The 17603-nt window shown below is 42.1% G+C and overlaps 1 protein-coding gene across 1 annotated transcript in view; it reads right to left on the bottom strand.

Annotated features, from left to right (window-relative positions):
* LOC112251529 (PEX5-related protein-like) overlaps window positions 1-17603 on the bottom strand; it is a 62058-nt gene that overhangs the window by 31840 nt on the left and 12615 nt on the right. The window contains exons 2-4 of the mRNA XM_024422513.1: window positions 15187-15387; window positions 2027-2150; window positions 409-502 (exon numbers count right to left, since the gene is read on the bottom strand). Of these exons, the coding sequence (XP_024278281.1) occupies window positions 409-502; window positions 2027-2150; window positions 15187-15387 (419 nt within the window). The remainder of the gene's footprint in view (window positions 1-408; window positions 503-2026; window positions 2151-15186; window positions 15388-17603) is intronic.

The following is a 17603-nucleotide window of genomic DNA, read 5'->3' as shown; positions in this document are numbered from 1 at the left end:
ACTCAAATTACATTCTGTGGTGATGTCTGCTCGGTGCAAATGTCTTTCAATAGCATAGGAAAGGATGCATAGAGAAGCTTACATGTCTTCCACTAATATACTGTCTGTTGAGCTGTAATGGAAGAATGAGGTGTTAGCAGAAGATGGCAGGTTGAAACATGGTCACAACACAGGGATCTAGTACATTGACTGGAATCAGGAGATTGGCATGAGCGCTATGGTTTATGTGTCCCAAAACCCTTCCATCCAACAAAGCAGAGTCCTCTCAACATGTCACAGAGCAGCCTAACATGCTTCTAATCAAAACCATCTGTTTTCGAGGTGGAAAAAATGTTAAACTCCAAATACTGTTGATTTCAAGTGCAGACAGAACAATGGTCTGCAATGACTACTCAGGACTCTGCTTACTTGAAATGCTAGAGCTGGCTCTGCCTCTGCTTTGGTATTCCCTTCCAATGAGTTCATGGAGGTTGCCTCTGGTTGTGTTTTGCAGTCTATGGACCTAAAGAGAAAGGACAATTAAATCCACAATAAATGTTTAAAAAAAAGATCCACTCTGCATTTCATTACTCCCTCAAAATGCAGAATTTGCTACATATTGTAAATAAGAATAGAATATGTTTCTAAACACTACATTAATGTGGATACTACCATGATTACGGATAGTCCTGCATACATCGTGAATAATCATGTGTGAAAGTTAGACACACAAATACAGTATTTCCCCCCCCCCCCAAGAAAAATGCTTACCTCCCCTGTTATTGTAATGATGAGAGGTTAGCATGTCTTGGGGGTACGATATTTGTGCTTCTGTAACTCTCACACATTCATGATTATCTGTAATCATGGTAGCATCCACATTAATGTAGAAGTGTTTTAGAAACATATTATATTCTTACTTACAATCAAAGTGACTCCAATGACAATTAATTGACCCAACTGTGGTTTGTAACTACAATGGTTTCCTGTTACCGATTTGGTAACAGAATTACAAGGTTTTAATCTCTTAATTCATAAACAAACTTTATCAGTAAAAACACTAATTGGTAGGTCTAACTTTACATGTTACTTCTGTGAACTTTCCTTTTCCCTCATGAGGGACATACATTTTTAAAATATCTTAAAGATATGTGGGGGGTTTTATAACGGATTACAAGGCACAAGGCAATGTTTAACTTACAGAAGGCAAATAATTGTGTTTATTAGTTGGCAGGGGTCTTTACTTCAATATTATTGGGATTTTATGTATTTATAATACCTTTAAGACTTTTTCCTGGTTGTTGTCTATTACCACATTTTCCATCTGTTTTACCAGAAATCAAAGCCTTTGCTTATTCCACTTTTTTTGGGATGCAAAATGGTTGGAAAATATATATACAGTGCATTCGGAAAGTACATTTTGTTATGTTACAGCCTAATTCTAAAATAGATCAAATAGTTTATTTCACTCGTCAATCTATGCACATAGACCTCATAATGACAAAGCAAAAATGTTTAGCAAATGTATTAAAGGTAAAAAACAGATACCTTATTTACAAAAGTATTCAGACCCTTTGCTATGAGACTCGAAATTGAGCATCCTGTTTCCATTGATCCTCCTTGATGTTTCTACAACTTGATTGGAGTCCACCTGTGGTAAATTCAATTGATTGGACATGATTTGGAAAGCCACACACCTGTCTATATAAGGTCGCACAGTCCAGTCAATTGAATTTGCCACAGGTGACTCCAATCAAGTTGTAGAAACATTTCAAGGAAAATCATTTTATAAATTTTAGAGTAAGACCAAAGTAACAAAATGTGGAAAGAGTCAAGAGGTCGGAATAATTTCCAGATGCACTGCATGCCTTAATTTCTCAAAAATATAGACTCTTAGCTTTCATTAGACACCCAATATAACAATCTCCTATGAACTGCTCATTTGTACTTTTATTTCTTTTTGATGGAAATGCATGTGTGTGAACAAACTGCAATTGAACAGATTTGGAACTGACTTAGATTTAACAGGTGCAGGACGGTTACTTACCACAGATGTTCGCTGGATGAGTTTCTCGATGAATGTTGTCTTTCCAATTTCCACTTTCTGCTGCCGTTTCTTTCAGGGTGAAGGTTGAGCTCCTCCCATTTCTCCAAAGGAGAGGCAATGATGACTGGGAAGAGCAATTGTAGAGAAATCAGCTAACAGCAGGGTACAATACAACACAATCAGCTAAGGGGGAAAAAACATTGCCATCTGGACAGAGTCATGAGAGGGACATGAACTTTGCTTGTAAATGATACCCAGGGTTACACTTAAACTTTCTTTCATGAATGACTTGCTACGCATAATTAGAACTCATTTGAAGAGTAAAATACTTTAACCTCCTCAACTTGCTAATGGGAAACTAATCGTCTGTTACCTCTTAATGTATTTTAAGATGATCTGTTCATTACAGGCAATTGTCTGATCTTTCTTTGGACCATCTTGAACATGAACAAGGTCAACTCCATTGAACTTCATAGGGGAAACTTTTCATTAAGGGTAGGCACGTCTGTTAAAGCATTTAGGAGACTGGGGACATGAGGCTAATACAGTTCCTGATTGAATTTTCTGAACATTTTTACAGATTTATAATCTACATATTAGGTAGTCGTGAAATTCATGATGACATGATACAAAGTAAATTCGACATAAATATTGTCCATAAGAGAACCTCATTTAATCTTGCACGTAACAGCTCTGTCATACTACAGAGTGACAATGAGCACTAAACATGGTTTCGGACATAAATTTAGTTGCGGTCCAACATCCAATTTAGATCATTATTTTCGGACAACCAAAACATTCTCCTGACTTGCCCAATAGTCAAGAGCCATTAAGAGTTTACGTCAACTGGAGTAGAAAATATTTTTGGAATCTCAGAATGTTCTGGAAATGATCACATAGGAACTTCATTGGGAGGGATGTTTAACTTCTTACGGCTGAAATCTCGCTAACGGGATCGATATGACAACTGCCAGTGAAAGTGCAAGGCGCAAAATTCAAACAACAGAAATCTCATAATTAAAATTCCTCAAACATACAAGTATTTTACACAATTTTAAAGATAAAATTGTTGTTAATCCCACCAGTGTCTGATTTCAAAAAGGCTGACGACGAAAGCACATCAAACGATTGTTAGGCCAGCACCTAGTCACAGAAAAACATACAGCCATTTTTCCAGCCAAAGAGAGGAGTCACAAAAAGCAGAAATAGAGATTAAATTAATCACTAACCTTTGATCTTCATCAGATGACACTCATAGGACTTCATGTTACACAATACATGTAGGTTTTGTTCGATAAAGTTCATATTTATATCCAAAAATCTCAGTTTACATTAGCGCGTTATGTTCAGTAATGTTTTGCTTCCAAACATCCAGTGATTTTGCAGAGAGCCACATCAATTTACAAAAATACTCATAATAAACATTGATAATAGATACAAGTGTTATGCATGGAATTATAGATCTACTTCTCCTTAATGCAACCAATGTGTCAGATTTCAAAAAAACTTTACGGAATAAGCATACCATGCAATAATCTGAGTACGGCGCTCAGACACAAAAACAAGCCATACGCCATGTTGTGGAGTCAACAGAAGTCAGAAATAGCATTATAAATATTCACTTACCTTTGATCTTCATCAGAATGCACTCCCAGGAATCCCAGTTCCACAAATGTTTGTTTTGTTCGATAAATCCATAATTTATGTCCAAATAGCTCCTTTTTGTTCGCGTTAATTTCACAAATCCAAATTCATGAGGCGCTAGCACTAGGTCCAGACAAAGTCAAAAAGTTCCCTTACAGTTCGTAGAAACATGTCAAGTGATCTATAGAATCAATCTTTAGGATGTTTCTAACATAAATCTTCAATGTTTCAACCCGGAGAATTCCTTTGTCTTTCGAAATGCAATGGAACGCAGCTAACTCTCACGGCCACGTGTGAGACTGAGCTCATGGCACTCTGCCAGACCTCTGGTTGAAACAGCTCTCATTCTCTCCCCCTTCACAGTAGAAGCCTCAAACAAGGTTCTAAAGACCGTTGACATCTAGTGGAAGCCTTAGGAAGTGCAATCGGACCAATTTTACACTATCTTGGATAGGCAAAGAGTTGCAAAACTACAAACCTCAGATTTCCCACTTCCTGGTTGGATTATTTCTCTTTTTTTTCTGCCATATGAGTTCTGTTATACTCAGACATAATTCTAACAGTTTTAGAGTCTTCAGAGTGTTTTCTATCCAAATCTACTAATAATAATAATATGCATATCTTAGCTTCTGGGCCTGAGTAGCAGGCAGTTTACTCTGGGCTCGCTTTTCATCCAAGCTACTCAATACTGCCCCCAGACATAAGAAGTTAACAACATGCTTTTTACATTTTGTATCATAAACAATTTATTTGAAAATCATGATTATATTTGCTATTTTAGACCCTATGACCTGTGCACAGTTCATGATGATACAGACAACATGTTGGTGTCATTATACTCGTTATAGTGTTCTCTCAAATATGGAGTATGTCTTGATACTGAAATACACTTTCACATTCATTTATTCAACATTAAACATATTGAAAGGCGCACTATGCATAAATCGCTCTGCCATTTCCTGGTTGTTAATATTCTAATATGTCTCATTTCAGTTTGACAAAGCAAACAAAAATATACAGTGCATTCTGAATGCATTCAAACCCCTTTTTCCACATTTTGTTACGTTACAGCCTTATTCTAAAATGGATTAAATAAAACAATTTCCTCATCAATTGGCCTTAGAGAGAGACACAGCTGCATGTGAGTTTTTGCATTTTTCAACATGTTTTTTTAATTTTTACAAAAGGATAGATTTGGAGTTAAATACATTTAGATTTTTCGGCAGGGACATATGTAGGATGCTACCCTCCGCAGGATGCTACCCTTAACTACAAACCTACAACCTAATTTTGGACAAAGGTACCTGGAGGGATGACTGCTACCAAGGCTTCCTTCTTCCAAGCTATAGGGAGGGTGCTCTGGTAAACAAACAGCAGAGATGTGAGGACACCATCCAACTTGGAACTGAGTGAGTCACGTTTAGTCTGATGCTATTTTTAAAGCCAAGAAGAGAAAAAATGAAATATAAAGTACATTACAATGATATATTTTACTTTATGGGGTCTGAATGCTGAGTTAAGTGTAACGATATACCCCGAGAGTCGGGAAGCAAGTTCAGGGAGTGAATATGTTTAATTAATAAACAAACATGAACAAAACAAGAAACTCGAACAGTGCACCGACATGAAACAGAAACAATAACACCTGGAGAAGGAACCAAAGGGAGTGACATAAATAGGGCAGGTAATCAAGGAGGTGATTAAGTCCAGGGGAGTGTCAATAAGCGCTGGTGCGCGTGACGATGGTGAACACGTGTGCATAATAATCAGCAGTCTGGTGACCTAGAGGCCAGAGAGCGAGTATACGTGACATTAAGTCTGCCAGGCTTGCTAGCACAGACCAGATACAACTTCAATTAGCACTGAGGTGTGAAGTGAGAGGTGTTGAGGCCTTTGGGGCCCAACAAGTGGCAGGAGTCTCTCGCAGCCTGCCCCACCCAAATCCAGAGGCCTTTGAAGCCCCCTCTCGCTGTTCAGAGACCATTCACTGGCATTTTCTACAAGAAATCTGCCTCCAGAAATAAAAGCTTCTCCCAGATGGGAGTGACACCTACTCCCGTTGCCTGCTGCACTGCTGCTTGGACTCCACCTGGTGATCTGTTCACCATCTGCCCTGGCCTGTCTCCCCAACACAGTCCCCCCTCTAGCACACACACTGTTTAAATATATATATATATATAACTAGTCAAGTCAATTAAGAACAAATTATATTTACAATGACAGCCTAGGAACAGTGGGTTAACTGCCTTGTTCTTGGGCAGAACAACATATTTTTGACCTTGTCAGCTCGGGGATTCGATCCACCAACCTTTCGGTTGCTGGCCCAACACTCACTAGGCTACCTGCCACCCCTGTTGGGGTGAGTGACTCTGAACTTACAATGGCTAGCTTCAAGTTGTTATTACATTTTTTCTTGTACATTTTTCTTTTGCCTCATGACTTCTGCACGCTTTGTTGACTATGAACGTTCTTGTTTACCCAACCGTGAGACAGACTGTTTGTTCCCACACTCGGGACTCTGACTCTCCATTGGTTACACAGACTTTTGGCCTCCCATCCTATTCCAACCACCTCTCGCTGGCTTTGTATTCATGTTACATGATGAAATTGCTGTACAATAGGATCTTGTTCAGTATACTTCCGGCACCGACAGAGATGGCCGCCTCGCTTCGCGTTCCTAGGAAACTATGCAGTTTTTTGTTTTTTTACGTGTTATTTCTTACACTAGTACCCCAGGTCATCTTAGGTTTCATTACATACAGCCGAGAAGAACTACTGAATATAAGATCAGCGTCAACTCACCATCAGCACGACCAAGAATATGTTTTTCGCGATGCGGATCCTGTGTTCTGCCTTACAACCAGTGTAACCGAGTGGATCACATGCAGCGACCAAAAAAAAAAAAAAAAAAAACGACTCAGAAAAAGAGGGAAACGAAGCGGTCTTCTGGTCAGACTCCGGAGACGGGCACATCGTGCACCACTCCCTAGCATTCTTCTTGCCAATGTCCAGTCTCTTGACAACAAGGTTGATGAAATCCGAGCAAGGGTAGCATTCCAGAGGGACATCAGAGACTGTAACGTTCTCTGCTTCACGGAAACATGGCTAACTGGAGAGACGCAATCCGAAGCGGTGCAGCCAGCGGGTTTCTCCACGCATCGCGCCGACAGAAACAAACATCTTTCTGGTAAGAAGACGGGCGGGGGCGTATGCCTTATGGCCAACGTGACATGGTGTGATGAAAGAAACATACAGGAACTCAAATCCTTCTGTTCACCTGATTTAGAATTCCTCACAATCAAATGTAGGCCGCATTATCTACCAAGAGAATTCTCTTCAATTATAATCACAGCCGTATATATCCCCCCAAGCAGACACATCGATGGCTCTGAACGAACTTTATTTAACTCTCTGCAAACTGGAAACGATTTATCCGGAGGCTGCATTCATTGTAGCTGGGGATTTTAACAAGGCTAATCTGAAAACAAGACTCCCTAAATTTTATCAGCATATCGATTGCGCAACCAGGGGTGGAAAGACCCTGGATCATTGTTACTCTAACTTCCGCGACGCATATAAGGCCCTGCCCCGCCCCCTTTCGGAAAAGCTGACCACGACTCCATTTTGTTGATCCCTGCCTACAGACAGAAACTAAAACAAGAAGCTCCCACGCTGAGGTCTGTCCAACGCTGGTCCGACCAAGCTGACTCCACACTCCAAGACTGCTTCCATCACGTGGACTGGGAGATGTTTCGTATTGCGTCAGACAACAACATTGACGAATACGCTGATACGGTGTGCGAGTTCATTAGAACGTGCGTTGAAGATGTCGTTCCCATAGCAACGATTAAAACATTCCCTAACCAGAAACCGTGGATTGATGGCAGCATTCGTGTGAAACTGAAGGCACGAACCACTGCTTTTAATCAGGGCAAGGTGTCTGGTAACATGACTGAATACAAACAGTGCAGCTATTCCCTCCGCAAGGCTATCAAACAAGCTAAGCGCCAGTACAGAGACAAAGTAGAATCTCAATTCAACGGCTCAGACACAAGAGGCATGTGGCAGGGTCTACAGTCAATCACGGACTACAGGAAGAAACCCAGCCCAGTCACGGACCAGGATGTCTTGCTCCCAGGCAGACTAAATAACTTTTTGCCCGCTTTGAGGACAATACAGTGCCACTGACACGGCCTGCAACGGAAACATGCGGTCTCTCCTTCACTGCAGCCGAAGTGAGTAAGACATTTAAACGTGTTAACCCTCGCAAGGCTGCAGGCCCAGACGGCATCCCCAGCCGCGCCCTCAGAGCATGCGCAGACCAGCTGGCCAGTGTGTTTACGGACATATTCAATCAATCCCTATACCAGTCTGCTGTTCCCACATGCTTCAAGAGGGCCACCATTGTTCCTGTTCCCAAGAAAGCTAAGGTAACTGAGCTAAACGACTACCGCCCCGTAGCACTCACATCCGTCATCATGAAGTGCTTTGAGAGACTAGTCAAGGACCATATCACCTCCACCCTACCTGACACCCTTGACCCACCCCAATTTGCTTACCGCCCAAATAGGTCCACAGACGATGCAATCTCAACCACACTGCACACTGCCCTAACCCATCTGGACAAGAGGAATACCTATGTGAGAATGCTGTTCATCGACTACAGCTCGGCATTCAACACCATAGTACCCTCCAAGCTCGTCATCAAGCTCGAGACCCTGGGTCTCGACCCCGCCCTGTGCAACTGGGTACTGGACTTCCTGACGGGCCGCCCCCAGGTGGTGAGGGTAGGCAACAACATCTCCTCCCCGCTGATCCTCAACACTGGGGCCCCACAAGGGTGCGTTCTGAGCCCTCTCCTGTACTCCCTGTTCACCCACGACTGCGTGGCCATGCACGCCTCCAACTCAATCATCAAGTTTGCGGACGACACAACAGTGGTAGGCTTGATTACCAACAACGACGAGACGGCCTACAGGGAGGAGGTGAGGGCCCTCGGAGTGTGGTGTCAGGAAAATAACCTCACACTCAACGTCAACAAAACTAAGGAGATGATTGTGGACTTCAGGAAACAGCAGAGGGAACACCCCCCATCCACATCGATGGAACAGTAGTGGAGAGGGTAGCAAGTTTTAAGTTCCTCGGCATACACATCACAGACAAACTGAATTGGTCCACTCACACAGACAGCATCGTGAGGAAGGCGCAGCAGCGCCTCTTCAACCTCAGGAGGCTGAAGAAATTCGGCTTGTCACCAAAAGCACTCACAAACTTCTACAGATGCACAATCGAGAGCATCCTGGCGGGCTGTATCACCGCCTGGTATGGCAACTGCACCGCCCTCAACCGTAAGGCTCTCCAGAGGGTAGTGAGGTCTGCACAACGCATCACCGGGGGCAAACTACCTGCCCTCCAGGACACCTACACCACCCGATGCTACAGGAAGGCCATAAAGATCATCAAGGACATCAACCACCCGAGCCACTGCCTGTTCACCCCGCTGTCATCCAGAATGCGAGGTCAGTACAGGTGCATCAAAGCTGGGACCGAGAGACTGAAAAACAGCTTCTATCTCAAGGCCATCAGACTGTTAAACAGCCACCACTAACATTGAGTGGCTACTGCCAACACACTGTCAATGACACTGACTCTACTCCAGCCACTTTAATCATGGGAATTGATGGGAAATTATGTAAATATATCACTAGCCACTTTAAACAATGCTACCTTATATAATGTTACTTACCCTACATTGTTCATCTCATATGCATACGTTGATACTGTACTCTATATCATCGACTGCATCCTTATGTAATACATGTATCACTAGCCACTTTAACTATGCCACTTGGTTTACATACTTATCTCATATGTATATACTGTACTCGATATCATCTACTGTATCTTGCCTATGCTGCTCTGTACCATCACTCATTCATATATCCTTATGTACATATTCTTTATCCCCTTACACTGTGTATAAGACAGTAGTTTTTTTGGAATTGTTAGTTAGATTACTTGCTCGTTATTACTGCATTGTCGGAACTAGAAGCACAAGCATTTCGCTACACTCGCATTAACATCTGCTAACCATGTGTATGTGACAAATAAAATTTGATTTGATTTGTTGCCTTCTAATGCACATTCAAATGTCATAAATCAACACTGCAGAGCTCTCCCTGTCCTCTGTTGGGGGGGTGACAATCTTTACCAAGGATCACCTTCAGTGCTCGGTTGTCTCCAACAAATCGGTCCCCAAACAATTTGATTTGCTGGTTTTAAGCGTTAAACTTTCAAATAGCTCTTTGTTGACTGTTGCTGGGTGATATTGTCCTCCACCAGCACCGGCCTGTACCCTACCTGCTCTAAGCTCTCTCCTGACCCATTACACTAAGTCTGAATTTGTCCTGCTAGGTGACCTAAACTGGGACATGCTTAAACCACCCGAACAAGTCCTAAAGCAATGGGACACCCTAAATCTTTCTCAGATTATTACCAATACCACAAGGTAGGAGTCCAAACACCCAGAAAAGGCAACTCTCCTCGATGTTATCCTCACAAATAATCCTGATAGGTATCAGTCTGGTGTTTTCTGTAATGACCTTAGTGATCACTGTTTTGCAGCCTGTGTTCATAATGGCTGCTCAGTGAAATGACCTGTCCTGATTTATCATAGACGCTTGCTAAAAAACTAATGAGCAAGCCTTCCTTGAACTGGCCTCTGTAAAATGGTATAGAATCAGCTTGATCCCCTCTGTTGAAGATGCTTGGACCTTCTTTTTAAAAATATTTTCAGTGATATTGTTAACACGCCCCCATAAAGAGAATAAGAATTAAAAACAGGTCTAGCCCCTGGTTCGACTGATCTTGCAGAGTTACTCCACCTCAAGAATTGCATTTGGTGAAAGGCTCGGCACACATGCTTACATAGGCTGACTGGCTCACGTTCAGGCAAATGAAAAATAAGTGCACTCAGGCTATCCAGAAGGAAAAAGTTAGTTACTTTAAGGAGCAGTTCTCTCTCTGTGGGTTTAACTCCAAGAAGTTCTGGCAAAACAGTTAAAGGCCTGGAGAATAAAGAATAAATTCCAATTTGACTCAGCCATGCCCCCTTCCCCGTCCAACATTTCCTCATCTCCCATCCCTTCTAACGCAATTAGCCCCGACGCTCCTCTTTAAGGTTGCTGCCCCTATCATAACCAAGCCTATCTCTGACAGTCTCTCCTCTCTGGGGAGGTTCTCATTGCTTGGAAGGCAGCCACAGTTTGTCCTTTATTTAAAGAGGGTGATCAAGCTGATCCTAACTGTTATAGGCCTATTTCTATTTCGCCCTGTTTATCAAAAGTATTGGAAAAACTTGTCAGTAAGCATCTGACTGGCTTTAATGTCTATAGTATTCTCTCTGGTATACAATCTGGTTTCCTCTCAGATTATGGATGTGTCACTGCAACCTTAAAGGTCCTCATGTCACCATTGCCCTTGATTCTAAGCAATGCTGTGCTGCTATTTCTATTGACTTGACCAAAGCTTTTGATACGGTAGACCATTCCATTCTTGTGGGCCGGCTAAGGAATATTGGTGTCTCTGAGGGGTCTTTGGCCCGGTTTGCTAACTACCTCTCTTAAAGAGTGCAGTGTATAAAGTCAGAACATCTGCTGTCTCAGACAGGAAGCTCTCTCATCCATTCATATGCAGATGATAGTCTTATACTCAGCTGGCCCCTCCCTGGATTTTGTGTTAAATGCTCTACAACAAAGCTTTGTTAGTGTCCAACAAACTTTATCTGCCCTTAACCTTGTACTGAACACCTCCAAAACAAAGGTAATGTGGTTTGATAAGAAGAATGCCCCTCTCCCCATCGTTGTTATTACTAACTCTGAGGGTTTAGAGCTTGAGGTAGTCACCTCATACAAGTACTTGGGAGTATGACAAGACAGTACACTGTCCTTCTCTCAGCACATATCAAAGCTGCAGGCTAAAGTTAAATCTAGACTTGGTTTCCTCTATCGTAATCGCGCCTCTTCTACCCCAGCTGCCAAACTAACCCTAATTCAGATGACTATCCTACCCATGCTAGATGAGACGTAATTTATAGATTAGCAGGTAAAGGTTCTAGCGACTAGATGTCCTTTACCATTTGGCCATCAGATTTGACACCAATGCTCCTTATAGGACACATCACTGCACTCTATATGCCTCTCTAAACTGGTCATCTCTCTATACCCGTCACAAGACCAACTGGTTGATGCTTATTTATAAAACCCTCTTAGGCCTCACTCCTCTCTATTGAGATATCAACTACAGCCCTCATCCTCCACATACAACACCCATTCTGCCAGTCACATTCTGTTAAAGGTCCCGAAAGCACACACATCCCTGGGTCACTCGTCTTTTCAGTTCGCTGCAGCTAGCGACTGGAATGAGCTGCAACACTCAAACTGGACAGTTATCTCAATCTCTTCATTCAAAGACTCAATCATGGACAGTCTTACTGACAGTTGTGGCTGCTTTGCATGATGTATTGTTGTCTCTACCTTCTTGCCCTTCCTGCCCTTGTCTGTGCCCAATAATGTTTGTACCATGTTTTGTGCTGCTGTCATGTTGTGTTGCTACCATGCTGTGTTGTCATGTGTTACTGCCTTGCTATGTTGTTGTCTTAGGTCTGTCTTTATGTAGTGTTGTAATGTCTCTTTTGTCAAGATGTGTGTTTTTGTCCTATATTTTTATTTAAAAAAATATATATATATTAACCTCAGCACTCGTCCCCGCAGCAGGCCTTTCGCCTTTTGGTAGGCAGTCATTGTAAATAAGAATTTGTTCTTAACTGAAATGCCTAGTTAAATAAAGGATCAATAGATTTCTTCATCTATTTTATCTACACACAATGCCCCATATCGAAGCAAAAACAGGTATTTACTTAATTAAGTATTCAGACCCTTTGCTGTGAGACTCAAAATTGTGCTCCTGTTTTCATTGATTATCCTTGATGTTTCTACAACTTGATTGGAGTCCACCTGTGGAAAAATCAATTGATTGGACATGATTTGGCAAGGCACACACCTGTCTATATAAGGTCCCACAGTTGATAGTGCATGGCAGAGCAAAAACCAAGCAATGAGGTTGAAGGAATTGTCTGTAGAGCTCCGAGACAGGATTGTGTCGAGGCACAGATCTGGGGAAAGGTACCAAAAAATGTCTGCAGCATTGAAGGCCCCCAAGGACACAGTGGCCTCCATCATTCTTAAATTGAAGTAGTTTGGAACCCCCAAGACTCTTCCTAGAGCTGGCCACCTGGCCAAACTGAACTATCAAGGGAGAAGGGCCAAGATCAGGGAGGTGACCAAGAACCAGATGGTCAATCTGACAGAGCTCCAGAGTTCCTCTGTGGAGATGGGAGAACCTTCCAGAAGGACAACCATCTCTGCAGGCACTCCACCAATTAGGCCTTTATGGTAGAGTAGCCAGACGGAAGCCACTCCTCAGTAAAAGGCACATGACAACTCACTTAGACTTTGCCAAAATGCACCAAAAGGACTCTGACCATGAGGAACAAGATTCTCTGTTCTGATGAAACCAAGATTGAACTCTTTGGCCTGAACGCCAAGCATCACATCTGGAGGAACCTGGCACCACCCTTACGGTGAAGCATGGTGGTGGTAGGGACTGGGAGACTAGTCGGATCGAGGGAAAGGTGAAAAGAGAAAAGTACAGAGATCCTTGATGAAAAACTGCCCCAGACAGTTCAGGACCTCAGACTGGGGTGAAGGTTCACCTTCCAACAAGACAACGACCCTAATCAAACAGCTAAGACAACCAAGGAGTGGCTTCTCTGAATGTCCTTGAGTGGCCCAGCCAGAGTGGGAGAATCCCCGAATACAGGTGTGCCAAACTTGTAGCATCATAGCCAAGAAGATTCAAGGTTGTAATCATTTCAACAAAGTACTTAGTAAAGGGTCTAAATACTTAAGTAAATGTGATATTTCACTTTTTGCAGAAATGTCTTACCTGTTTTTGCTTTGTCTTTATGGTGTATTGTGTGTAGATTGAGTGGGGGGAAAAAACTATTTATAATAAATTTTAGAATAATGCTGAAAAAGTCAAGGGGTCTGATTTACTTTCCGAATCCACTATATAGAGAATCATTATACTATCTAAACCGCTGTGAAAAATATTGTCCATAACCTAAAATATTGTATTTTCAGCTGTTTGAAGCTAGTGTATAAAACTGAACCTAAAAGATGGAAAAACAAAACTTGAGGGAAGCATAGAAATAGCGCACATAGAACAGATCTACCGCTTCTTAGACTTTCTTTCAATGAGAATGACAGATCTATAACTCACATTTTTATGTGAATTTGGTCGGGTCGCCCAATAAGTTACATATTGCACCCATAGTATCTTATTTGTAACAATATACTCTTCAAACACGTCAAACTTACAGAGTGGGCTCTCTGGTTCTTTTTTAATGATATGACCCATTTTTTAAATAGTAATTGACATTATAGGTCATTAACCAATCACAGCCCTCCTTTAGGATTGCACATTCCGCAAGTCAGAAGCAGAGGGAGTTGCCTTTGAATCAATTTTCCCATTCACTGTGTTGGTGGTACTCATAAAATGTATCATACTTTAGAATTAGCAAAGAGCTAATGTACTGATGTACTTGTAGAGTATATTGTTCCAAACAATGTCAAAAATGAACACAATCAAAAACTGTCATTTTGAGAAATTAATATTAGTATTTTTTTTTACCCCTTTTTCTCCCCAATTTTGTGGTGTCCAATTGGCAGTTACAGTCTTGTCCCATCGCTGCAACTCCCGTTCAAACTCAGGAGAGGCAAAGGTCGAGAGCGTTGTGTCCTCCGAAACACACCCCAGCCAAGCCACACTGCTTCTTGACACAATGCCCTCTTAAACCCGGAAGCCAGCCGCACCAATGTGTCAGAGCACTGTACACCTGGTGAGACCGTGTCAGCGTGCATTGTACCCAGCCCGCCACAGAAGTTGCTAGTACGCGATGGGACAAGAACATCCCTGCTAGCCAAAACCTCCTCTAACCAATTGTGCGCCGCCCCATGGGTCTCCCAGTCGTGGCCGGCTGCAGCAGAGCCTGGACTCGAGAGCCTGGACACTGCGAGGTAGTGCCTTAGACCACTGCGCCACTCAGGAGGCCCAATATTAGTATTTTTAATCTTGAATAAATGTATGTGATTTATTTTCAGAAACAACTTATTTTATATCACACTATAAGGAATGTAATGACACCAAGATGTTGTCTGTATCATGTACAGCTCTTACAGGAGGCATGTTTAGGTCTTAAAAGTGCCTAAAATTGGCACTTTCATCATGATAAAAAAAAAAGCTTTTTACATTTGAAACATCCTTCCTTCCAATGATGTTTCTATGTGAGAATTGCCAGTACAATCTTGTATACCAAAAATACTGTATATGAAATAAGGATTCACTATAAATGGACAATAGTTTCGGTGGTAAACCATCTGCTCCAGTGCTTGTACCTGAGTCGGGAGTGTGTGAGCTGGGGGCAGTCTGTTCCACAGCCACACGGATCAGCTCTGTCTCATCTGTTGTCTTCTTTCGGTGAGGCCCGTTCTTGGGCCCTTCCCCATGCGACAACGACAGAGGGCTCTTGTCCTGTTTGCTGTTCATTCTCTCTCCGGGCTCGCTGAGGTCCAATAGGTCCAATGTGGAGGTCAGAACTGGAAGGGTAGATCATACTAGTTTAGATTCTTAGTATACAGTTCAAATATTTTCTTTACAGAGAGACGCATCTCCCTAAACAAAGCTGTCATGATGTACGAATTAACATTCCTCAACAAACTGGAGTCTTTGACAATTTTTAGGGCCTTCCTCTGACACCACCTGGTATAGAGGTCTTGGATGGCAAGGAGCTCGGCCTCAGTGATGTACTGGGCTGTTTCGCACTATCCTCTGTAGCACCTTGAGATCGGATTCCAAACAGTTGTCATACCAGGCGGTGATGCAACCTGTCAAGATTATCTCAATGGTGCAGCTTCAGAACTTTTCGATGATCTGAGGGCCCATGCCAAAACATTTTCCGCATTTTGAGAGGGAATAGGCGTTGTTGTGCTCTCTTCACGACTGTGTTGATGTATGTGGATCCTGATTTAGTTTCTTAGTGATGTGGACACGAAGGAACTTGAAGCCCTCGACTTGTTCGACAGACCACAAAGACACGATGAAGGCTTTTTTTTCAGGTTAATGTACATTTAACTGCTCACAGCATATAGTATGTGAATGAAAAGGCCCTTCCCGTCTTCATAATTATGTGCTGATTTCATTAGAATAAAGGTAAGAACAGTGCCATAACTACTTAGTCAGAAGGCATATTAGACATCTATATAGAAAAATAACTAAATGTATTGGAGTTAATTCATTTAAATTCAAATGTGAGTAGATCAACATGTTAAGTTTTAGGCAAAGAGGCTATGCAGAAAGATTTAACAAATTCAAAAAGATGGTTTAGTTTATTGTCTGGGTGTAAACATTTGCAGCAAAGAATTGAATTGAGGTGTACAAAGACATAATGGCATATGTTGATGTAGTTCCTTTGATAAATCAAAATGTTGTGTTTTAAACTGGCTTTTTCTGCATTGTTCAAGCTAGTTTTTTACAGTGAAATTGTGAGGTAATATACACTGCTATCGTAATACAGTTATAAGAGATATCATTCAATTGCTCTAATTTCACTGGCCATATAAAATACACTGAACAAAAATAGTTTGAGCATTTCTCCTTTGCCAAGATAATCCATCCACCTGACAGGTGTGGCATATGAAGAAGCTTATTAAACAGCATGATCATTACACAGGTGCACCTTGTGCTGGGGACAATAAACCCCACTCTAAAATGTGCAGTTTTCTCACACAACACAATGCCACAGATGTCTCAAGTTTTGAGGGAGTCCACCAGAGCTGTTGCCAGAGAGTTGAATGTTCATTTCTCTACCATAAGCCGCCTCCAATGCCATTTTAGAGAATTTGGTCCAACCGACCTCACAACCGAAGACCACGTGTAACTACACCAGCCCAGGACCTCCACATCCGGCTTCTTCACCTGCAAGGTCGTCTGAGACCAGCCACCCGGACAGCTGATGAAACCGAGGAGTATTTCTGTCTGTAATAAATCCCTTTTTGTGAGTAAAAAACTCATTCTGATTGGCTGGGTCTGGCTCCCCAGTGGGTGGGCCCTTCACGTCTGGCTGCCAAGTGGGTGGGCCGATGCTCTCCCAGGCCCACCCATGGCTGCGCCCCTGCCCAGTCATGTGAAATCGATAGATTAGGGCCTGATGAATTTATTTCAATTGACTGACTTCCTCATATGAACTGTAACTCAGTAAAATCATTGAATTTGTTGCATGTTCCATTTATATTTTTCGTCAGTGTACATATGATGGTTCTGCAGTATTCAGCCCCTGTGTGTACACAAATCCCCCGGTATTTAACACACTGCTGTTTTATGACAAACAAACGGGATGATCCTCTGAATGTAATCTGTAGATAATTAGAGTGTGTTCCCCTCCTGATATCTCTGTGCTCCTCAAAAGATAAATGCAATTAGAAATCAGAGGAAACACTTGTGGGAGATAGAGATGTTGTCTGAAGTGTTATCAGTGTCAGGAGAAAAGCCAGATGTGCTGAAAGAAATCAAGACGGACAAACTGTTTGGGTACCCTTGCGTCTACTTGATGATGATGATGATAATGCCTTGAAAAGAAGCTGAAGGCATATTAGATGTGTATGTATACGAAGGATAGTATACCGTCTCTATCATAGTGTGCTGAGCATCACTATTCATTCATTTCATTGATTCATTTCTACATCGTCATGGTCATCTAAGGGTTCCCATGTGTTTCTATTATATTTTTGGAGGATGATGTCAGCTGACCACTGCT

The sequence above is a fragment of the Oncorhynchus tshawytscha genome, linkage group LG05 (assembly GCF_018296145.1).
Source record: "Oncorhynchus tshawytscha isolate Ot180627B linkage group LG05, Otsh_v2.0, whole genome shotgun sequence".
Taxonomy (NCBI): Eukaryota; Metazoa; Chordata; class Actinopteri; order Salmoniformes; family Salmonidae; genus Oncorhynchus; species Oncorhynchus tshawytscha.
Note: the sequence above shows the minus strand (reverse complement) of the source record. Positions and strands in the feature narration are given on the sequence as shown.